The sequence below is a fragment of the Salmo salar genome, chromosome ssa02 (genome assembly GCF_905237065.1).
Source record: "Salmo salar chromosome ssa02, Ssal_v3.1, whole genome shotgun sequence".
NCBI lineage: Eukaryota > Metazoa > Chordata > Actinopteri > Salmoniformes > Salmonidae > Salmo > Salmo salar.
Window position 1 is genome coordinate 63,578,345 of NC_059443.1, and position 23,367 is coordinate 63,601,711.

Below are 23,367 nucleotides of genomic sequence, written 5' to 3' on the forward strand. Positions count from 1 at the left end.
ACAGTGTTTTGTAGAATTAATTCAAATTTGTCAATGGACTGGAAAAAAAACACTTGCCTCGATCAAAAAAACAAATATAATGCACCATAAACTATTTATAATATATGCACAATTTAATAAATATTAACGTACTGTTTGTTACATGGTTTAGTCATTTTGTATCAGTGGCAGTCTATGACTGTTTCCTGTTTTATAATACTTTTTTTTCTTCTAGTTTTTACGCACTTGCGTTTTTGACATTGTGTAGCTCTCGGCAGGCTGTCGCTTGTGGTCCATCACCGATTTAAAATGCACTGTGCAGAAGCTCGCTCTCCCAGTAGGGGGCATGTACTAACGAGCTCCGTCTCCCTCCAATTTTCGGGATTTGCCCCGGGGCGCTCTAACCACTGAACGCACTGCTGAGGCTCCAGCATCCAAGGATTACCCTCTACTGCTGCCTTCTTTTACTGTATGATGTATCGGCTGAATGGGTTACCAACGATGGACGTAGAATGGTTAGTAGAGAATATTAAAGTTGTACAGATTTATTAGGCTATGGAATATGTAAATGCTTTGATCGTCCGCAGCACTAAGCGCGGAGATTGTTGATTAACCTGAACCTGCAAACACCCCAAAGATCCACTCACTGCACAACAGTAGAGGTAATACCATTTGTTTCATATCCGTCTTAAATTTGTCCATCGAACTAGATGTTTTCATGGACTTTTACGCAAAGTCCAAATGTGTTGTGTTCTGGTGAGGTGTAGGTGGATGGGAAGGGAAAGCTCTGGACACAATTCTGCAGTTGTCTGCTTAATGCTGTCGTCTGGACTCTCATACATAAGTATATTTGCCTCTCCTCGTCACGCTTTGAGCAAACTCGCAAAAACTAAAAAATGCATTGTACAAAATGTACATGTTAATATTTTCAAAATACTGAAATTTCATTTGATAAACATTGTACACCAATACACTAATAATTTTCTAATAAGTGCTAAATATATATTTCAGTATACTATTGCACTACTATACCCAAGGCATACTAATGTGGCAATAACGCCATTCCTGACATGACCGGACAGGTAACAAAATGAACGATAGCTAAATTAAATACAAAAACGTAACATTTCACAACATACCTGCATGGAATGGATACAAATGCAAGGCAACGGTTAATGCTGCCGTCTGGACTGTCATACATAAATATATTTGCCTGACAAAAAGACAGTGCAGAATTCCCGTGAGAAAATCGTCAGAAAACTCAAGCTGTCTGTACCTGAAAGAGACCCTCTCCCGCTCCCAAAGCTAACGGTAGCTAGGCTAACCTACAGGGGCGAAAATCTGATATCAACTTTGGAGGGGACAATTACATTACATTTTCTCAAGAGCAATTCCTGAGGGGGACACCAAAAGTAGTGCTGTAACACATAGCCTACGTTTAATATGGTAAATGTATATTGAGGAACCAAAGAAATAATGTGTTTGCCGTACTCCTAACTACCGGTACCCAAAACTACACAACTAATCACAACAGCAATACCATTGCCTTTAACAAATCTTAGTTCAGTCACCAGTTTAGGTTGAGAGTAGGGGTATCCATGGCATTTTCCAATTATGTTCCTATTTTACAAGTCAAAAAAATGGAGAACCTTTCATAATGTTGCCAAACAAAGACTCAACAAACTTACCTGAGACTCCCTGTCTCTGCCAGTCTGTCCCTGCATATCTGTCCCCAACTCTGCTGTCTGTGTGCCATCTGTTGCCTGCTCTGCCTAATGACATCATTGTGAAACATTTCCATTAGAATTTCATTTCTTTCTTATGAACATTTTATCAACTAGTCTTTGACATATTAGGCTACTAGGGTTCTTACTTTGCGTTTTGGTGTACTGAAAAATACTCTGATGTCTGTCTTTTTTCTGCCATTTTTCTGCCATTTTTCTACCTGGTTGGCTACACACACACAGTATGTAGGTTATTTACAGTAGGAGATGGGCTTCTATCATCTTATCTTCTATCATTCTATATGGGCTTCGATCTAAAAGGTAGCTAGCAAATGTGAAACGGATTGCAGTGACAAGAGTTGACAGCTGTATGAGTTCACCATTTACACAACATATGCTGCAACCTTTTGTAATTTTAATCGTTTGTTTCATATTGGCTGGCTTCTAACAATAGCTGAATTTGCAAATCTAGCGAGCACCAATTCAGTGGTGTTTGCTATAATCTTTGCTACCCGGGTTAAATAAAGGTGAAATAAAATATATAAATAAAAGTTCCCTTGCGACAATTTAGCTTTTGCAACGAGACCATTAAATATATTTAAAACAATGGTAGAAGAGAGTGTAGTTTTGTTCAGTTTATCGCTAACCTTATCACAGGGACTTTGAAGCACTAACTTACATGCATGCTGATCTTGGAATAAATTGACGATAGCAAAGATTCCGTCTTTGACGACGCCACATAAATGGAATAGGTACTAGCTAGCTTAATAGTTAATATTTGCGCGCTAGCTCTGCATATTCAGCTAGTGTGTGTGCGCGATTGACTGGATTAACCTCACGTCAGTTACGTGCATTGAGTGCCTTTCAGACAGTAGATACGACCTCTACTTTACCTCGCAAGCTAAGGAACTGGCAGTGGATCAAACCATTGTGAGGCAAAGGGTGGGGGGGTCGCAATCTTTTGAAACTTAAAAACGAGCTATTAAGTGTCTATAATCAGCACAATTGCTTTCATTGCGTATTATTAATATTATTTAAATTACATAGTTATGTTTCAGTGATATATTGGGGGGGACAAATCATATTTTTCCCAGGATGGGGGGGTCGTGTCCCCCCCGTCCCCCCCGGGATTTCCGCCCCTGCTAACCTAGCAAATTTGCAATCAAAGTTGCTCTCGAAAATTATCCCCATTCACGCTAATATATATTCCTACTAACAGTAGTGCAACAACACTAAATCAATGATGATATAATTCTTGCTTCTTTTTTTTGTGTGCATTTGTGAACTCTTGCTAACATTCAAAATAAACATAAACACATACCTCTCCTCATCACGCTTTGACCAAACTGAGGCGTAAAAGCATGGTTCTCGTAGATGATATCACAACATCAACACAATTTACAAAATAAATACAATAAAATAGTTCACTCTTGAAAGTATTGTAATACATCTGAAAATAACCATAAATTAATACATGAAAAATAAAAATGATTTTCGGTGAGATGTTACATAAACAAAACTGTATAGGTATGATTTGTGGAGGGTTAGACATGGGTTTTCTTTCCATTTCCCTTGATTAATAGAAATAAAACTAACACAATATATGTTTTCCGAGATGTAGTATTTCTTTTAATATGATAGAATAACGGATAGATGACACCATGACGGTCACCTACACCGCGCAAGTTGCCAATGCGCGCTTCTGCGGGTTCTCCAAACTGCTCCTAGCCTGGAGGGGAAGTATCTACAAGGTCTTATGGAAGGAGTTCCTTGCTTTCTTCGCCATGTACACTGCCATCAGTGTCACTTACAGGTATGAGAGCCTTTGGCTACCAAGTTTACATCATTATTTGAACTTTCCATTACTATTTGAAGATTTCAGTTTATTTTAATTGGTGTACATTATTATGTAACTTTTACCTCTTCAGATTCTTCCTCTTTGATGACCAGAAGAGGTATTTTGAAAAACTGGCAATTTACTGCAACCACTATGCCAGTCTAATCCCCATGTCTTTTGTGCTAGGTGGGCAATATTACTAAATCAATAACACAGATTCTATTAGAATATTCTTCTATTCTAATATTCTTCTATTCTATAAGAAAATACCACCAATATCATTACAGAACCATTTGCTGCTGTTTTCCAGGTTTTTACGTGACACTGGTGGTGAACCGCTGGTGGAATCAGTACACCCGCATTCCATTACCTGACCGCCTGATGTGCGTGCTCTCCGGCGGGCTGCAGGGTGTGGACGAGCGCGGGCGGCTGCTGCGACGCACCATGATGCGCTATGCAAGTCTGTCCGCGTTACTGATTTTGCGCTCGGTCAGCACCGCAGTGTTCAAACGCTTCCCGACCATGGACCACGTCGTGGAAGCAGGTAAATGTGTCATTCAGATGCAGCTAAGAGATTGCCTTTGAGGAGATATTGCACTTTCCAGATTTTGCCTTCAAGGAAAAATTCCACTTTGCAGATTTTCAGAATTCAAACACAAGAAAGTAGCCTACAGTGTACATCTGGATACACCATACCACTTGCAGTTTTGTCCCACATCCTGTGTCTTCCAAACACATACCTATAGTTTATGTAGCGGTCTAGCTGACTTTAATCAAGTGTCACCCTCGGTCCAATTTCGTCTTGGCCTAATTAAGACATTGGGTTTCAAAGCAGGACATGGGGGTTCAGACCCCACCTGTGACAGATACACTCCCCTCTCCTCAGGGTTCATGACCAGGGAGGAGCGGAAGAAGTTTGAGAGCCTCAAGTCCCCCTATAACAAGTACTGGATGCCCTGTGTGTGGTTCACTAACCTGGCCGCCCTGGCCCGCTGTGAGGGCAGGATTAAAGACGACAGCACCCTCAAACTAGTGCTGGAGGTAGTCTACAATACAACACACATAAAGCGACATAGTGATAAACCACATTATGTCAATAGCTATATGACATGAATAAGCTATACCCGCACTCACATACAGACTGAACCTTACACAAAAACAATACATTCAACAAAAACAATAACCTACATTTGTATGCTTGTCTGTTTATGTCGGCAGGAGCTCAATAATTTCAGAGGGAACTGCAGTATGCTTTTCCATTACGACATGATCAGTGTTCCCCTGGTCTACACTCAGGTTTGTGTGTGTGTGTGTGTGTGTGTGTGTGTGTGTGTGTGTGTGTGTGTGTGTGTGTGTGTGTGTGTGTGTGTGTGTGTGTGTGTGTGTGTGTGTGTGTGTGTGTGTGTGTGTGTGTGTGTGTGTGTGTGTGCGTGCATGCAGGTGATTGTATGTGCAATCATTGTAGAATTTTCTCAGTCGGCATCACTCATTCTGTGTCCTATGTTCTCGTCTCCACCATCCCTATAGGTGGTGACTCTGGCCGTGTACAGTTTTTTCTTCGTGTGTCTGATAGGACGTCAGTTCCTGGACCCCACACAGGGTTACCTGGGTCATGACCTGGACCTGTACGTCCCCATCTTCACTCTGCTACAGTTCTTCTTCTACGCTGGCTGGCTAAAGGTCAGTGGAAATTCATTTTTGTGTTCTCTAGGTAGCAAATGGAAGAAAACCAGGCTGAAACAGGGAGAGGCTACCAAAAACAAACATATTTTTTATTTATTTCCGTTGCAAAATGTTTTACAACATTTCCCTTGCGTGCCCCAACGAACATGACCATTTTTTGATGTTTTTCAGGTAGCAGAGCAGTTGATAAACCCATTTGGAGAGGACGATGATGACTTTGAGACCAACTGGCTGATAGACAGGAACTTCCAGGTTTATATTGAATCACATGTATTGCTATCCTTCTCACAACCCCCCATTGTTATCTTAGATGTAATATATGCATGTATATGTAGTTGGGTAATACTTCATATATATGATATTATAAATACATCACATGCAACCCGTAGTAAGACTAAGCAATTAGCCCATTAAATGAATGAAATGGCTCCATAATATAGATAGCAATATGCAAGAACATGGTTAAACCATGTGCTATCAAGTATTATGCGTTTAGCTGACTAAGGTCAAGGAATGGTGATAAAAGCAAATATCAAAGCAAGTATAATTGAATAACTTTTTAAAATGAATGGATTCACATACAAGGCATAAAGCTTAAGCTACAAGGCAATACTGACATTAACAAAGCATTAGTCTAGGCATATAGATCCAGTGGTGTAAAAAGTACCCAATTGTCATACTTGAGTAAAAGTAAAGATATCTTCATAGAGAATGACTAAAGTAAAAGTGAAAGTCACCCAGTAAAATACTATTTGAGTAAGTCTAAAAGTATATTGTTGTCACAGGGGCACTCCCCCCCCCCCTCCCAGAACGGCTAGTGGCGGGGGGCACACTCCAACACTCAGACATAATTTACAAGCGAAGCGTGTGTGTTTAGTAAGTCCACCAGATGGCAGTAGAGATGACCAGGGAGGTTCTCTTGATAAGTGTGTGAATTGCACCATTTTCCTGTCCTGCTAAGGAGGATTCACTACTTTTGGGAGTCAAGGAAAATGTATGGAGTAAAAAGTATATTCTTTTCTTTAGGAATGTAGTGAAGTAAAAGTAGTCAAAAATATAAATAGTAAAGTGAGGTACAGATACCCGCAAAACTACTTAAGTAGTACTTTAAAGTATTCCTGAGAGGACCATAAAACCCCTTTGCACACAGAGTAATTTACAGTTACCACAGAGATCATACACTGAACAAAAATATAGAAGCAACATGCAACAATTTCTAAGAATTTACTGAGTTACAGTTCATATAAGGAAATCCGTTAATTGAAATAAATTCATTAGGCCCAAATCTATGGATTTCACATGACTGGGAATACAGATATGCATCTGTTGCTCACAGATACCTTTAAAAAAAAGGTAGGGACGTGGATCAGAGAGCCAGTCAGTATCTAGTGTGACCACCATTTACCTCATGCAGCACGACACATCTCCCTCTCATAAAGTTGATCAGTTGTGGCCTGTGGAATGTTGTCCCACTCCTCTTCAATGGCTGTGCAAAGTTGCTGGGTATTGGCGGGACCTGGAACTGTCGTACATGTCGATCCAGAGCATCCCACGCGTGCTCAATGGATGACATATCTGGTGAATATGCAGGCCATGGAAGAACTGGGACATTTTCAGCTTCCAGGAATTGTGTACAGATTCTTGCGAAATGGGGCTGTGCATTATTATGCTGAAACATGAGGTGATGGCGGCGGATGAATGGCACGACAATGGGCCTCAGGATCTCGTCACGGTATCGCTGTGCATTCAAATTTCCATCGATAAAATGCAATTGTGTTCATTGTCCGTAGCTTATGCCTGCCCATACCATAACCCCACCGCAACCATGGGGCACTCTGTTCACAACGTTGACATCAGCAAACTGCTCGCCCACACGACGCTGCCCGGTACAGTTGAAACCGGGATTCATCCGTGAAGAGCACACTTCTCCAGCGTGCCAGTGGCCATCGAAGGTGAGCATTTGCCCACTGAAGTCGGCTACGACGCCAAACTGCAGTCAGGTCAAGACCCTGGTGAGGACGACGAGCACGCAGATGAGCTCCCCTGAGATGGTTTCTGACAGTTTGTGCAGAAATTATTTTGGTTGTGCAAACCATTGGAGGCTGCTAAGGGGCAGATGGCTCATAATAATGGCTGGAACAGAGCAAATGGAATGGCATCAAACACATGGAAACCATGTTTGATCTATTTGATACCATTCCACCTATTCCGCTCCAGCCATTGCCACGAGCCTGTCCTCCCCAATTAAGGTGCCACCAACCTCCTGTGGTGCAAACCCACAGTTTCATCAGCTATCCGGGTGGCTGGTCTCAGATGATCACTCAGGTGAAAAAGACGGATGTGGAGGTCCTGGGCTGGCGTGGTTACACGTGATCTGCGGTTTTGAGGCCGGTTGGACGTACTGCCAAATTCTCTTAAACGACTTTGGAGTCTACTTATTGTAGAGAAATGAACATTAAATTCTCTGGCAACAGCTCTGGTGGACATTCCTGCAATCAGCATGCCAATTGCATCTCCCTCAAAACTTGAGACATCTCTGGCATTGTGTTGTGTGACAGAACTGCACATTTTAGAGTGGTCAGCACAAGGTGCACCTGTGTAATGATCCTGCTGTTTAATCAGCTTCTCGATATGCCACACCTGTCAGGTGGATGGATTATCTTGGAAAAGGTTAAATGCTCACTAAAAGGGATGTAAACAAATTTGTGCACAAAATTTGAGAGAAGTAAGCTTTCTGTGCGTATGGAAAATTTGGGTGATCTTTTATTTCAGCTCATTAAACATAGGACCAACACTTTGCATGTTGCGTTTATATTTTTGTTCAATATACATACATATAGATAGCTTCAGAGTCCTCTTTAGGGTACAAGTTTCAGATAGATACCAGACATGGATACTATAGCATTATTATATCACTCATTCAATAGTCAGTCCTCTGGATACTGTAACAGAGAGATACATTTTGGCCCCTCAGAGGGGAAGGGCTGGCTAGTCCTTGAGCATTGTCCTTTGTGCTTTCCTTGTGTTACTGGCCATTTGCTATGCAGCTCCAGGTGACAGAGAGCACATGAATTAGGGCCGAGCCTACACGTGTACATGAGTGGGATAAGTACTTTTGAAACATTCAAAGTGAGAGAAAAAATGGTGGGGTGAAAGGAAACTTCAACAGAAGAGTTTCTTGGAACTTCCCTCATCTGAAACTGAAGAGGTAGTGTTTGTGTTTCCTCAGGTCTCCATGATGGCAGTTGATGAGATGTATGGGGATCTTCCCATCATGGAAAGAGACCGATATTGGAACGACTCTAACCCTCGTCCTCCCTACACTGCCGCAACTCTATTCGGGCTGCGCAAACCCTCCTTCCAGGGCTCCACCTTCGACATGGCGTGAGTCTCTATTCTATTTTATTTTATTCTATTTTTGGAGCAAGTGCAATACATTTCTACAATACACCTCAAATATGTGTTCACCTTGTTGCAAGCAAGGATATTCAGTATGTGTGTCTTACAAGTCCAAAGATGATTAGTTGTATGTTTCTAACCTTGCTAACACTTCTGTATGGCCCTAAGGGCATTATTCAAGTTGTAGTGATTTGAATTGAGTCTGTCCCCTCCAGGATTCCCAAAGAGGAGATGCACTTTGCGCCCCTGGCGGATATCACTGAGAACGTGGAGTCTGAGGGTGGGGGTCACCACCCCAACATGGCCCTGTTCAACCGGCTCCTCTTCACTGCCCCGTCCCCCACGGGGCTCATTGGAGGGGCGCTGCGCCGCACCTCCGCCCAGCTCCAAAGGTTCCGCCGTCCCTCCGGGATGTACCCGCCCTCGTTCAGTGATGAAGAGGGCGAGGACGAGGAGGATGAAGGTAGAAAGACTTTGGGGCCGTCTGGAGGGTCGCTGCCGTCTGTTTTGGGTCAGGATACTCAGAGTACCATATGTAGTTGTGGAGGGGTGTTTAATGCTAGGACCCCCCTCATGGAGGTACAGTTTGGGGTTGGGGTGGAGAGAGGTGGGGACGCCCTTCAAAGCCAGGAAGAGATTATGGAAGAAGAGGAGGAAGAAGAAGGGGATGAGGGGAACACCCAGAAGGGGGCAGAGAAAGAGAAGATGGAGGAAGGGAACACTGAGGTGACAGGAGATATTCAAAGCCGCATGCCACTGCTCCCATCACCCCTCCAGCCTTCCAGAGACCCTGGCCAAACGTTCATCAGACAACCCCAGGATAAGACACCCAGACCAGCCTCGACAACCCCCTCCAGCCCCCTAGCCCCCAGCATCATCCACCCCCGTCCCACAGCCTGCTCCACCCGAGACCTTTTCATCTCTGAACCAATCACAGAGCAGAGCACAGTGATCCCCGCCATTCCCAAGCCGCCCATTGGTGGAGCCAAGATGTCTTTCCTCGCCGTGCCGTCCTACAGCGCCCCACAGCGTCATAGGAGCGTCAGCATGGGGTCTGAGTCCCCATCGGCTCCGAAACTACAAACTGCACCCTGTTCTAGCCAAAATTAGTGCACTACTTAGGGAATAGGATGCCATTTCAGATTCGGACTATGAGTAAGGGAGAACATGCACACTTCTGTCCAACTGGGACCAACACACTACACTGAAAAACTAGGTCATATGTCACTGTAGTATGTTCATGAAAAATCACTGGTCTATAGATCATCTGCATGAAGTTCATCTTACGGAACAATCCACCCAAATGCTGCAAGGTTGGGCTGCAGCTTTCACTGTGTTCACCAATCTTACACTGTACATTTACTTTAGATGAATGATTTTTCACCTTGTTACGTTGTTATGAATTATAATGAGGTAAATAAAAAGAAAAGACAAATCTTTCTTGCCATAGTTCCATTTCTGTTGCTATGAGACACAATAGCTTGGGATGACAGCAGATATGTGAGACAGTACAGTCAAATTCAATCTGGAGAAAATGAGAGCTATACTGTAAGTCATGTTGATATTTTATTCAAAGCGCAAAAATCCATTGGCAACACATTGTAATAGTGATAGTCCTTTACTGTCCTATCTATTCCTTTTACTTTTAGATTCAAACTGAGATGGACAAAAAAACGAACACCAATACCAGTTGACCAGCAGGTGGCGCCAATGTTTTATAAAATTGTTTGTTTTAACATCCAAGATTTTTTTAAACCGTCATAAAAATCCCATCAACATCCTCTTCCAACATTCCTTGTCCATCCAGTGTCAATCCCACCATCCTCAACAGAGGGAACCTCTCCCTCCATCTCTCCCTCCTATCTGGGCTGTAGCTTGGGAGAGAGCCCCATGCCTCTCCTGCTCCTGTCCTGGGTGGACTGCCTCTGCTGGGCCAGGAAGGACTGGGCTTGGCCTGGAGGTCTGTAAGAGCCCTCAGACAGCCTCAGCTCCTGCTGCTGGAGAGTCACACACTGGAGGGGATGAATAAAAACAAATTTCTCATTCAAACAGTAGAGTCAGGAGTGACATACATATGGTTTAACAATAACATTCACTCCTCACTTTTCCAACTTTCTGCATTTGAAATGAGACCCTACACCCTATATAGTGGACTAGTTTTGGGGTAATGCACTATGTAGGGAATAGGTTACTATTTAGGACATAAACAAAAGTAAATATTCTCACACACTCACCATACTGTACCAGTCTGTAATAGTGAGCTTTTCCTCTTGGTCTTGTCTGGACATGATCCTCTCATGTGTGTCCTGTAACATCAACAGATAGAGTAACATCAATATTTTTTAGAGGCTATATAATTAAGAGCATTGGGTGGTGCATTAAATATTTACCACAGATGATAGTGTATGACAAACATAGTTCTGAAATCAGGCCAAACACTCACTTCTTTGACAGTTGTCATGATGACGTCACAGGAAGTAGTCTCCTCTTCAGTCATCACCGTCTAACTGTATCGCAACGATGCCCACAAAACATCAGCACTCCAACCAAACCACCAAAATAGGGCCACTGACTGTCCACTAGCCAAACAGCAACATCTAGCCAGAGAAATTGTATCACATTAACAGTCAAATCAAATCAAATTGTATTGGTCACATACCCTCGTAAAACTGACTATCCTACCGATCCTCGACTTCGGCGATGTAATTTACAAAACAAGCTTCCAATACTCTACTCAGCAAACTGGATGCAGTCTATCACAATGCCATCCGTTTTGTCACCAAAGCCCCCTATACCACCCACCACTGCGACCTGTATGCTCTCGTCGGCTGCCCCTCGCTACATATTCGTCGCCAGACCCACTGTCTCCAGGTCATCTATAAGTCTATGCTAGGTAACGCTCCGCCTTATAACAGCTCACTGGTCACCATAACAACACCCACCCTTAGCACGCGCTCCAGCAGGTATATCTCACTGGTCATCCCCAAAGCCAACACCACATTTGGCCGCCTTTCCTTCCAGCTCTCTGCTGCCAGTGACTGGAACGAATTGCAAAAATCACTGAAGCTGGAGGCTTATATTTCCCTCACTAACTTTAAGCATCAGCTATCTGAGCAGCTAACCAATTGCTGCAGCTGTACACAGCCCATCTGTAAATAGCCCACCCAACTACCTACCTCATCTCCATATATGTTTTTATTTACTTTTCTGCTCTTTTGCACACAGTATTTCTACTTGCACATCATCATCTGCTCATCATCATCTGCTCATCTATCACTCCAGTGTTAATTTGCTAAACTGTAATTACTTCGCTACTATGGCCTATTTATTGCCTTACCTCCCCACGCCATTTGCACACACTGTATATAGACTTTCTTTTTTTTCTATTGTGTTATTGAATGTACGCTTGTTTATTCCATGTGTAACTCTGTGTTGTTGTTTGTGTCGCACTGCTTTGCTTCATCTTGGCCAGGTCGCAGTTGTAAATGAGAACTTGTTCTCAACTAGCTTACCTGGTTAAATAAAGGTGAAATAAAAAAATAATCCAAAATGTTATTGCAGGTGTAGTAAAATGCTTGTGTTCCTAGCTCCAACAGTCCAACAATCAGCAACCCTTCTAACCAAACCACCTTCTAACCAAACCGCGACTCTAAACACTGATCAACACACCGACCTAACAGCTTGCAAGCCACTGCCCAGCCTCTCTCTTCAACCAAACCACTTTCTAGCCAAAATACACCCACAACGCCAAACACACCAACCTTACATCCAGCCAGGCGCTGCCCCTCTCTGCTCTCTCTTCAGCCCAGCCTGGTCTCATCCACATGGGGGGAGAGGCCCTGGCTGGTTTTGTTCAGGGTGAGAGACAATGGAGAGGTAGGCTTTAGTAGTCTGGCTCTTCCCTGTGGCCACATATGTTTTACTGCTGATCTGGGCACATTCAATGTTGAACGTCCACATTCAGATGGTCACGTGGGGGATTTGTAGGTAACCACCAGAAAGCAAGCATCCTGTTTAGATGTACTTGTACATCAAGCTGTCTCATGCTACAGAAACAGGCGGTAGGCTCCTGCTATATGGGCTGTTCTGACACTGGAACAACCATTACTTATCCAAGACGTACCAGAAAGCAAGGCTGGGTAAAATATACAATCAAGTAACAGCTAATGAGTCTTGTATTATTGTACTATTTACTATACGGGTACATGAATGAAATATGACCATATCAAAAATCACCAGAAATGTGTCGGGAAATCTCTCAGTAGTGATGGCACACAAAGCCAAGGATTTGTTGATGGTAAGAAGTCTGTAGACTGACTACCCTGTCCCTAATCTCTCGTGGACAGACTACTTAACATTATTGAGGATGCCATCAAATGACTCTATATTTTAGTTCTAGGTTAACCTAGATTACCCTGTGCCCATGACAGGGTATGCAGATCAGTCATATCCTTGGTGAGAAAAAGGGGCCCCTCTGTTTGAATCGTTTATGCAAAGTCCCAAACATGACCTAAAGAACAGTGGTTTACATACATGTTGACGTACATGTAAAAATGCCCCATCTTCCGCCAACTCTAGCTCCCACTCTAGGTGATTTCCAATGCTTTCTCCCTGACAAGCTGTGACCGTATTATCCTTTCTGCGACCCCCTGTAAGTTCAATGGAACCACTGACTAGCCCCAAAAGGTCAACACTTATTTTGTTTAGGTAAATGCACATCTTCTTACTGCAAACTCTGGCTTTAGCAGTATAGGGGATTTCCAATGCATTCTCCCTGACCACCTGGGACCGTTTAGCAGGTCCCATGACCTTTCCTTCCCAGAGGCGGTTTAATCAAGTTCAAGCTCTTTTCAATGTGTGTGTGTGTGTGAGGGGTGTGGTTATGGTTGAGTTTCCGTCATTAGGCGATAACCACACAGAACTTTCAGAGAATTCTGTGGTTGAGTCAAAAAAACATAGAATAGACTTTCTCTGGAATAGGACTGGTGTTGAGGTCAGCATGAGGTATGTTTACTGACAAACGTACAACTCTCACACCCTTTACATACCTTTGAAGTACGTGTTTGAGTGTCTTTGGTCTGGTGGTGTGGTTATGAAGTGACTCCCCACAACTTTGTGTGTGACTGTGTGAGTATGTACATTTACCTTGTGTGTGGGAAAACTGAGAGAGAGAGAGAGAGAGAGAGAGAGAGAGAGAGAATGGGATGAAAAGAAACTTAGACAAAGTTTCTTGGAACTCCATGGTCTCATCTGAATCTGTTTATTCTCTTAGGAGAGAGAAACACAAGGTGTGTGTGTGTGTGTGTGTGTGTGTGTGTGTGTGTGTGTGTGTGTGTGTGTGTGTGTGTGTGTGTGTGTGTGTCTGTGTCTGTGTGTGTGTGTGTGTGTGTGTGTGTGTGTGTGTGTGTGTGAAAACACTCCAAAAAACGCACACCATCAATTCCTGTCAGCTTAGAAGAGGAGTGAACGTCTGTTGCGAAACCTTCCTCCCACAGACAGAGCTACTGACTTTAGCCTTGATAGAAGATAGGAGAGACATTGTGGACAGTGGTAGTCATACGCTGAATAACAGAACAACAAACATCACTCTCTCTGCTGCTATTATACAAATTATTATTAACGCTAGCATCAGCAAATTTTGATATTAAATACTGTGTTAGGTTACCCTACAGTTTTGTCTACTTCCAATCTGTAGCCTGATTCAGCATCAAGCTGGCAAGATCAGGATGGTCCAACGAGGCTAGTCTATCTGTTTCAAATGTTTTCTCTGCTACTCTCAGCATTAGAACAAACTGAACATTGCATTATCTTACACTACAGTTTTATCAGGTATCCGTTTGTCAGTTGTTTTTGGTATTGCTGCTCTGGCTTACGGTAAAATGAGCAGTGCTGTGAGCTGACACTAGAGGGCAAAGTTGAACTAATAATAATAATAACTATTTTTATAGTGCTTTTCAATTCAAGTAACAAAGTGCTTCATATCATAAAAGAATCAAATAAAAGTACTAACAAAGAAACAAAGACAGGAGGAAGTAACATTTAAAAGATAGCTAATTAAAATCATAGATAGCTAGTCAAAAGATTTCTCATTAATATCATACAAATAATATTAACTTTAACTAGGATACCGTACTTCAATAACAGGTACAGTGAGCGATACTGTACTCCAGTCAAGACTGAAACTATCCTCAAACACTCATACTACTGTACAAACAGTGCCAAAATATGATCCACCATTTTGAGTAACGCCAGCTTACTCCACTAGTGTTCCACTTGTGTCTGAGACAGCCAAATGTAAAAGAGCATAATAAATTGTATAGACTTACAATCTAATCCATCTGAGTTGTTGTTTACTATAGAAACAGATTTACACACAACAACCGAGCTGTTTACCTAGCTAGCTCAGAACGTGCAGAACACACGTGCACACTAAGGTCGTGCCCCAAATAGCACCCTGTTCCCTATAGAGTGCACTACCTTTGACCCGGCCCAATAGGGAATAGGGTGCCATTTGGGACGTAGACTAACTCTGCCCCCACATAAATACACTTCAGCTCCCTCTGGAGAGTGAGCAAATACTCCCTTGACTCCATGCCAGTCTCCATGCCAGTCCTATGTTTGCTGTACCAATCTGCCAGCCCATGTCTGTCACTGCTCCAGTAGGCACACCTGTGTGTGTGTGTGTGTGTGTGTGCACGTAGATGTGTGTGTGTATGGGCGTGTATGTCCTGCCATCTGGACACTCCCTACCTCACACTCACCCCACTTCCTGTCTCACACACCCTACCCAGCCTTCTCCAGGAACAGCCAGTACAGGACTGCAGGACCTGTCTATCTGGTTATGTGGACAAACAAAGTCAGTCAGTGGTCTACTCACAGAGACATACTGTATTTACAGTAGATAGACGGATGGGGAGAGACCGTGACTGAAACCAAGACAGAGACCAAGACAGAGGCCAAGACCAAGACAGAGCCCAAAACAGAGGCCAAGACAGAGGCCAAGACAGAGGCCAAGATAGAGACCAAGACAGAGACCAAGACAGCGACCATAACAGAGGCCAAGACAGAGGCCAAGACCAAGACAGAGACCAAAACAGAGACCAAAACAGAGACCAAGACAGAGACCAAGACAGAGGCCAAAACAGAGACCAAGACATAGACCAAGACAGAGGCCAAAACAGAAACCAAGACAGAGACCAATACCAAGACAGAGACCAATACCAAGACAGAGACCAAGACAGAGACCAAACCAAGACAGAGACCAAGACAGAGACCAAGACAGAGACCAAACCAAGACAGAGACCAAGACAAAGACATAGACCAAGACAGAGACAGAGACCAAGACAGAGGCCAAGACCAAGACAGAGACTGAGACCAAGACAGAGACCAAGACAGAGACCAAAACAGAGACCAAGACAGAGACCAAGACAGAGACCAAGACAGAGACCAAGACAGCGACCAAAACAGAGACCAAGACAGAGGCCAAGACCAAGACAGAGACCAAGACAGAGACCAAGACAGAAACCAAGACAGAGACCAATACCAAGACAGAGACCAAGACAGAGACCAAGACAGAGACCAAACCAAGACAGAGACCAAGACAGAGACCAAACCAAGACAGAGACCAAGACAAAGACATAGACCAAGACAGAGACCAAAACAGAGGCCAAGACAGAGGCCAAGACCAAGACAGAGACCAATACAGAGACTGAGACCAAGACAGAGTCCAAAACAGAGACCAAGATAGAGACCAAGACATAGACCAAGACAGAGACCAAGACAGAGACCAAGACAGAGACCAAGACAGAGACCAAGACAAAGACAGAGACCAAGACAGAGACCGAGACCAAGACAGAGACCAAAACAGAGACCAAGACAGAGACCAAGACAGAGACCAAGACAGAGGCCAAGACAGAGACCAAGACAGAGACCGAGACAGAGACCAAGACAGAGACCAAGACAGAGACCAAGACAGAGACAGAGACCAAAACAGAGACCAAGACAGAGACCAAGACCAAAACAGAGACCAAAACAGAGACCAAAACAGAGACCAAGACAGAGACCGAGACCAAGACCGAGACCAAAACAGAGACCAAGACAGAGTCCAAGACAGAGACCAAGACAGAGACAGAGACCAAAACAGAGACCAAGACAGAGACCAAGACAGAGACCAAGACAGAGGCCAAGACAGAAACCGAGACAGAGACCAAGACAGAGACCAAGACAGAGACCAAGACAGAGACCAAGACCAAGACAGAGACCAAGACAGAGACCAAGACATAGACCAAGACAGAGACCAAGACAGAGACCAAGACAGAGACCAAGACAGAGAAATAGTCCAAGAAAGAGAGCCATACCATATCTTCCTATCTGTCTATCTCCTATCTACTGTACAGTCTCTGTTTATACAAGAATACTATCTCAGTTGTGTCTGTTTGAGAGTGAATCAACCTACAGTGATTGGTCTGGCTGAGACTGGTTGTTATCAAAATGTAACCACTCAGGTGTCTAGGCTGGTCTGGTCTGGTTTATGTGGCTGTGTGTCTTGCACTTGACCCTTGAATTTCCAGAATGAAGTAACCAGTTGTATTGTTTGTGTGGGAGAGAGGGGGTTTTGTGTGTGTGTGTGTATGTGTATGTGTGTGTGTGTGTGTGTGTGTGTGTGTGTGTGTGTGTGTGTGTGTGTGTGTGTGTGTGTGTGTGTGTGTGTGTGTGTGTGTGTGTGTGTGTGTGTGTGTACGTGCTTGCTTATATGTGTCCGTCCCTGTGCATTGTGTGGTGGGTGTGTTTGGCGTGTGTGTGTGTGTGTGTGTGTGTGTGTGTGTGTGTGTGTGTGTGTGTGTGTGTGTGTGTGTGTGTGTGTGTGTGTGTGTGTGTGTGTGTGTGTGTGTGTGTGTGTGTGTGTGTGTGTGTGTGTGCCTGGGAGGAGTGGGAGTGTTAGGACATAGGAGTGGGCAAAGGGCAACTAATTTTAACCGTGTTCCAATGAATTCTGCTTTTCTCGCCTTCCTTTACTGTTTAACAGATGGGTTTCCTTCTTCAAAATAAATTGCACTTCTCCACTGTTTTCCTGTTCAGCTTTAGACCAGTATATGTTTTGTCAAGGAAGATGTTACAGCAAGGCAGGGCTACTTTGGCCTGGTAGTCAGTACCCTATCCAACAAAACGGCTCCACCCAAACTATAACCAATAGGAGGACGTAAACAAGCTAACCCATGATTAATGGATTTATTTCTTATTTATTTTGGTTGGTTGAGAAGAGAGTGAGTGAGTGAGTGAGTGAGTGAGTGAGTGAGTGAGTGAGTGAGTGAGTGAGTGAGTGAGTGAGTGAGTGAGTGAGTGAGTGAGTGAGTGAGTGAGTGAGTGAGTGAGTGAGTGAGTGAGTGAGTGAGTGAGTGAGTGAGAGCGAGAGAGAGAGAGATAAAGAGAGAGAGAGAGTTATAATGTTTACTGTTCATTTTTATTGTTTATTTCACTTTTGTATATTATCTACTCCACTTGCTTTGGCAATGTTAACATATGTTTCCCATGCCAATAAAGCCCCTTGAATTGAATTGAGAGAGAGAGAGAGAGAGAGAGAGAGAGAGAGAGAGAGAGAGAGAGAGAGAGAGAGAGAGAGAGAGAGAGACAGAGAGCGAGACAGAGAGAGAGCGAGAGAGAGAGAGACAGAGAGAGACAGAGAGAGAGAGAGAGAGACAGAGAGAGAGAGAGAGAGAGAGAGAGAGAGCACGAGTCACGACGCTAATAAACAACCATTTCTAGACATTAGGTCATTACAACACAAACCTGCAATGACAAGTGCGCTGAAAACCACCCCCCCCCCCACTCCCCCTGTCCCCCTCACCTAAGATTTACAGCACCGCGAATTGCAGGTACATGATAATCCATCGTCACAGCACCACTCCCATTGCCTAGGGGAGGAATGAGAGAACACAGGAACACTCAGCCAGCCTCCATGCACACCCACACACACCCACACACAGTCTCAGCCAAGAGGGGAGGTTCTGGAAGCTGTTAACACCTGAGTGAGCCAAAGACCGTCCCAGCAGTCAGCAGACACATGTTGATTAAGCCAAACCAAGGCCCTTAGTTAGTTCCTGTACTACAACAGCCCCTCTCCACCACTGTTTACGTCTGGAGTCAGGACTTCCAGGGTGGCCGGTCAGTTGAAAACAAGCATTCCAGTAGACAGTAGACAGTAACCAAGGCCCCTTATTTCTCCTGCTATTACAGCCATCCACCACTCTTTGTTTATGTCTGTCTTCAGACATCCATGGCGGCCAGTCTGTTCAAAACAAGTTTTTTGACTAGACAAGGTTGAAAACAGGGCCAAGCTGGGGATACTAAGCTTAGGAGTAGATTTATATTACAGTAGCTCTTACAGCCACTCTCCATCACTGTGTTTATGTCTGGGCTAAGGCCTCAAACCTTCCACGGTGGCCAGTCTGTTCAGAACAAGTTTTTGACTAGACGAGGTTGAAAACAGTCTGGGGTAGTCCTACATGTACCAAGCTGAGGATGAGTTCGGAAGTTGACTTCTATTCCAGTCATTTTTTTTGCGGGAAGCTAGCTAACCTGAGGATGGGAGGACGTAGAGTTACAGTCTGAGGGTGTTTGACATTGGCACTGACTGGAGAGATGCCACTTTGGGGGTATACAGTTCCATACATAGGCTTACGGTATCATCACTATATATATCAACAACTTGTAACCAGAAGTGTGAAAGCCTAGTGGTTCACACTAAGAGCAATACCATAGCATTAGAACTTAAGAATTATATTATAGGGTATGACATACGTCTCTATGAATGGCAACTATTGTAATGAGTGGTCGTTGGTGGGGAGAAGAAAGACACTGTAGACACAAATGGAACTGAGCTGTCAATTCTGCTAACTGCTGAGAAGCTGTGCTGTGGGAGAGAGACACAGAAAAAGACTCGGCACTGCTGTTAGGGGTTGAGAGGTGAAAGGCTAACGGGGTGAACTCCGAGTCCTTACCCAGCTTCCTCCCAACTCCTTGTCACATCAGGGCTGAGTGACGGGATGGGGGGTGACAGTAGCGACTGTCTCCTATCTTCTCTCCTAGCCCCTGCACCTCGCGCTCTCTCCCCGCCCCCATCCCCCTCCACCCCCAACAGCAACCCTCGTAGGGATGTAGGGTGACCTCCCATTGGGGCATGAAGGCGGCAAGCAGCCCGCAGCCTCCCTGGCTGTCAAAAGCACATCCAGCATCAAGCAGCATGTCGCCTGTCACCCTCCGGAGAAGACTATTAGGTTGCATCCCAAATGGCAGCCTATTCCCTACATTGTGTACTACTTTTGACAAGAACCCTATGGGCCCTGGTCAAAAGTAGTGCACTATATAGGGAATAGGGTGTCATTTGGGATGTAATCTTAGTCTGGTGAATTAATGTTGGCAGCTTGACAGCTGGTGCGTTTCGTGGCACTTAAATCTCTATACGTTACTGGAGGAAACATGGGAGTTAGAACTACTCTCTCGTGACAGGTCTTGATTATGGGTGCTGAGATTACTACTACTGTGTATGGAGATTGGAGAACAATTCCCTTCCTGTGACTTGACTAGACTTGACGATACAGTTCTAGAAAAAAGTATAGTCAAAGCCAACATATCTGGATCACTTAAATTTAGAGCCAATTAGTTAGAGTTATCTACCCAATATCTAGTCACCATAATTCAGTAACAGTAACTTCATAGATAGGCTACATGTTAAAGATTCTCATAAACGCATTCCAACATTTTATTAATAAACAGTCCTACAAATTGCACTGTATTGCGCCCAGAGCGGAAGTACCAGGATGTGTCAATCAAATGTCTCTTTAAAGAATGGATGGAAGGGTGTGGCATTATTCATTACAACACAGTCTGTACACACACACACACACACACACACACACACACACACACACACACACACACACACACACACACACACACACACACACACACACACACACACACACACACACACACACACACACACACACACACACACACACACCTTCACAGTGATATTGCTCAATAAACAGGTCCCCAGGTGTGGGTGGGTGTATGAACCCGCTGAACTGAATTTGATGACAGTAATTAGCATGGCTATTGCACACTTTGGTTCATCTGGAACAATACACTCACTCACACACTCACTCACTCACACATTCACTCACTCACTCACTCACTCACTCACTCACTCACTCACCACTCACTCACTCACTCACTCACACATTCACTCAGACATTCAGACACTCACTCACTCACTCACTCACACATTCACTCAGACACTCACTCACTCACTCACTCACTCACTCACTCACTCACTCACTCACTCACTCACTCACTCACTCACTCACTCACTCACTCACACATTCACTCACTCAGACATTCAGTCACTCAGACACTCACACACTCTCTCTCTCACTCACACTGTGGTATGCACATACACTCACTCACTCAGACACTCACTCACACACACATTCACACATTCACTCACTCACTCACTCACTCAGACACTCACTCACTCACTCATTCACTCACTCAGACACTCAGACACTCACACTCACTCAGACACTCAGACACTCACTCAGACACTCACTCAGACACACACACACACACACACACACACACACACACACACACACACACACACACACACACACACACACACACACACACACACACACACTCACACACTCACACACACACACACACACTCACTCACGTACGCACACACTCACTCACGCACACACTCACTCACGTAAGCACACACACACACTCTGGTACGAACACACACTCACTTACGTATGCACATACACACACACACACACACACACACACACACACACACACACACACACACACACACACACACACACACACACACACACACACACACACACACACACACACACACACACAGAAACACTCATTCAAACATTACAGTTTTTTACGATTGCTTACACACTAAAATTTAACTTTTCCCACAATTAGCAAAACCTTACACTCAAGGAGCAAAACACAAGGCTAGATTAGCACAACTGTAAGCACATTGTCAGCTTCACACTATTTGCAAAGCATTACACACAGTGATTTGCAAAACACTAAACACACTTGTATACATCAGACACAGAAGTATATCATGATGTCACTTCCTTGCAATTCCAAAGCACTGACTGTCAAATGACCACACCTATGAGCCAATCTGTTAAACACAGCCATCAGGTGCACAAACACATGATTGCTAAATTGTAGACACACCAATCAGGTTTAAGCACTATAAAAATGCAGCACGTAGGTTCACCTGCCTTCAAACAAAATGGAAGGAGTCAGAAGAAGGGGGAGGAGAAGGAGGTAGAGGAAGAGGCAGAGGCCGAGCCAGAGGTCGAGGAAGACCTGAAGCAGGAGGGGAACGTGCACAAAGAAGAAGAGGACCAAACTTATCAAATGACATTTGTGCAACACTAGTGGACCATGTTGTGAACCACGGATTGACGCTGAGGGAGGCTGGACTGAGAGTTCAGCCAAATCTTAGCAGATATACAGTGGCATCTGTCATAAGGACTTTTCGACAGGAAAACAGGTAAAAGAAGATCTGTCTACAGTTACAGTAATCAGCCGCTTATTGTATGCACCATATCAGCACTTGTGATACCCCTTCCTGTGACATTGTACAGTAAGTTACATGTATTATTCTCTACAAAGGATTGAGGGTCGGGAACGACAAGGAGGAAGGGGGCCCATATTCACACAAGAACAAGAGAGAGAGATAATAAACATGGTTTTGGCCAATAATGCTATCAGGCTCAGAGAACTACAAGCCAACATTATCGGTGACCATGCCATTTTCAATAATGTCCATCAGGTCTCTCAGTCAACACTGGCATGCATCCTGAAAAGACATCAGGTTCAAATTAAACAACTTTGTCGAGTGCCTTTTGAGCGGAATTCAGAGAGGGTCAAACGGCTGCGGCATGAGTATGTGGAGGTTTGTATTGTTCACTTTAGCACTGTGATGTTGCATACTGCACACATGACTTTTTTACATTGACTGTATACTAGACCTATCCTGAACTACACAATCTTGTCTTTCACTGTATTTCAGGGAGTTCTGCAGATGGATGCTGAGGAAATCCTGCATGAATTCATATATATTGATGAGGCAGGGTTCAACCTCACAAAAGCAAGAAGGAGAGGCAGAAATATCATTGGCCACAGGGCTATAATCAATGTCCCAGGGCAACGTGGGGGTAACATCACCCTTTGCGCTGCCATTTCACAGCATGGGGTTCTCCACCGTCATGCCAAAATGGGCCCTTACAACACACCTCACATTCTCGCATTTTTGGACTGATTGCACCACACCGTCACAGCAGGTAATGAAATGCACCAGATGCAATACACTGTCATCTGGGACAATGTGTCATTCCACCGCTCTGCTTTGGTCCAGAACTGGTTTCAACACCATCCACAGTTGACAGTACTATACCTTCCACCATACTCTCCATTTCTAAACCCTATGGAAGAGTTTTTCTCTGCATGGGGGTGGAAGGTTTACGATCTCCAGTCCCAGGCTCAGGTACCCCTCATTCAGGCCATGGAGGACGCCTGTGACCAAGTCCACGCCGCAGCTGTGCAAGAATGGATTCGACATTCAAGACGGTTCTTCCCGCGTTGTCTTGCTAATGAGGATATTGCTTGTGATGTTGATGAAATTCTCTGGCCAGATCCAGCTAG

At 44.2% G+C, this 23,367-nt stretch overlaps 2 protein-coding genes across 8 annotated transcripts; one reads left to right on the forward strand and one right to left on the reverse strand.

The window, feature by feature from the left end:
• Positions 1-244: 244 nt before the first annotated feature.
• LOC106589459 (bestrophin-2) lies at positions 245-10,058 on the forward strand. 3 transcript variants are annotated; one of them, XM_045707585.1, is made up of 10 exons: positions 245-494; positions 3,345-3,516; positions 3,632-3,726; positions 3,851-4,084; positions 4,427-4,581; positions 4,759-4,836; positions 5,068-5,220; positions 5,395-5,475; positions 8,453-8,607; positions 8,838-10,058. In XM_045707585.1, exons 2-10 carry the CDS (start codon positions 3,365-3,367, stop codon positions 9,730-9,732), a joined length of 1,998 nt encoding a protein of 665 aa, XP_045563541.1. In that variant the 5' UTR covers positions 245-494; positions 3,345-3,364; the 3' UTR covers positions 9,733-10,058. The 3 variants fall into 3 exon arrangements, with proteins under 3 accessions (XP_045563541.1, XP_014034949.1, XP_045563535.1); XM_014179474.2 differs by having other exon boundaries at positions 270-641; XM_045707579.1 differs by having other exon boundaries at positions 270-494; positions 3,325-3,516.
• Positions 10,059-10,175: 117 nt separating this feature from the next.
• LOC123730518 (protein Hook homolog 2) lies at positions 10,176-12,545 on the reverse strand. Of its 5 annotated transcripts, none has more exons than XM_045707608.1 (4): positions 12,384-12,545; positions 11,066-11,219; positions 10,857-10,928; positions 10,176-10,634 (listed from the first exon to the last, which is right to left on the reverse strand). In XM_045707608.1, the coding sequence occupies exons 2-4, from the start codon at positions 11,117-11,119 to the stop codon at positions 10,482-10,484; spliced, it is 279 nt and encodes a 92-aa protein (XP_045563564.1). In that variant the 5' UTR covers positions 11,120-11,219; positions 12,384-12,545; the 3' UTR covers positions 10,176-10,481. The 5 variants fall into 5 exon arrangements, with proteins under 5 accessions (XP_045563564.1, XP_045563572.1, XP_045563570.1 ...); XM_045707616.1 differs by having other exon boundaries at positions 11,066-11,129; positions 12,384-12,542; XM_045707614.1 differs by having other exon boundaries at positions 12,389-12,535.
• Positions 12,546-23,367: the final 10,822 nt, after the last annotated feature.

Bases quoted from the DNA above. Each gene is read 5' to 3' on its own strand.
- LOC106589459 (XM_045707585.1), top strand. From the start codon at position 3,365: ATGACGGTCACCTACACCGCGCAAGTTGCCAATGCGCGCTTCTGCGGG. The intron at 3,727-3,850 runs GTGGGCAATATT...GCTGTTTTCCAG, and splicing joins CCCCATGTCTTTTGTGCTAG to GTTTTTACGTGACACTGGTG. The intron at 8,608-8,837 runs GTGAGTCTCTAT...TGTCCCCTCCAG, and splicing joins GGCTCCACCTTCGACATGGC to GATTCCCAAAGAGGAGATGC.
- LOC123730518 (XM_045707608.1), bottom strand. From the start codon at position 11,119: ATGACTGAAGAGGAGACTACTTCCTGTGACGTCATCATGACAACTGTC. The intron at 10,929-11,065 runs GTGAGTGTTTGG...TTGATGTTACAG, and splicing joins TCATGACAACTGTCAAAGAA to GACACACATGAGAGGATCAT. The intron at 10,635-10,856 runs GTGAGTGTGTGA...CATCCCCTCCAG, and splicing joins TTACAGACTGGTACAGTATG to TGTGTGACTCTCCAGCAGCA.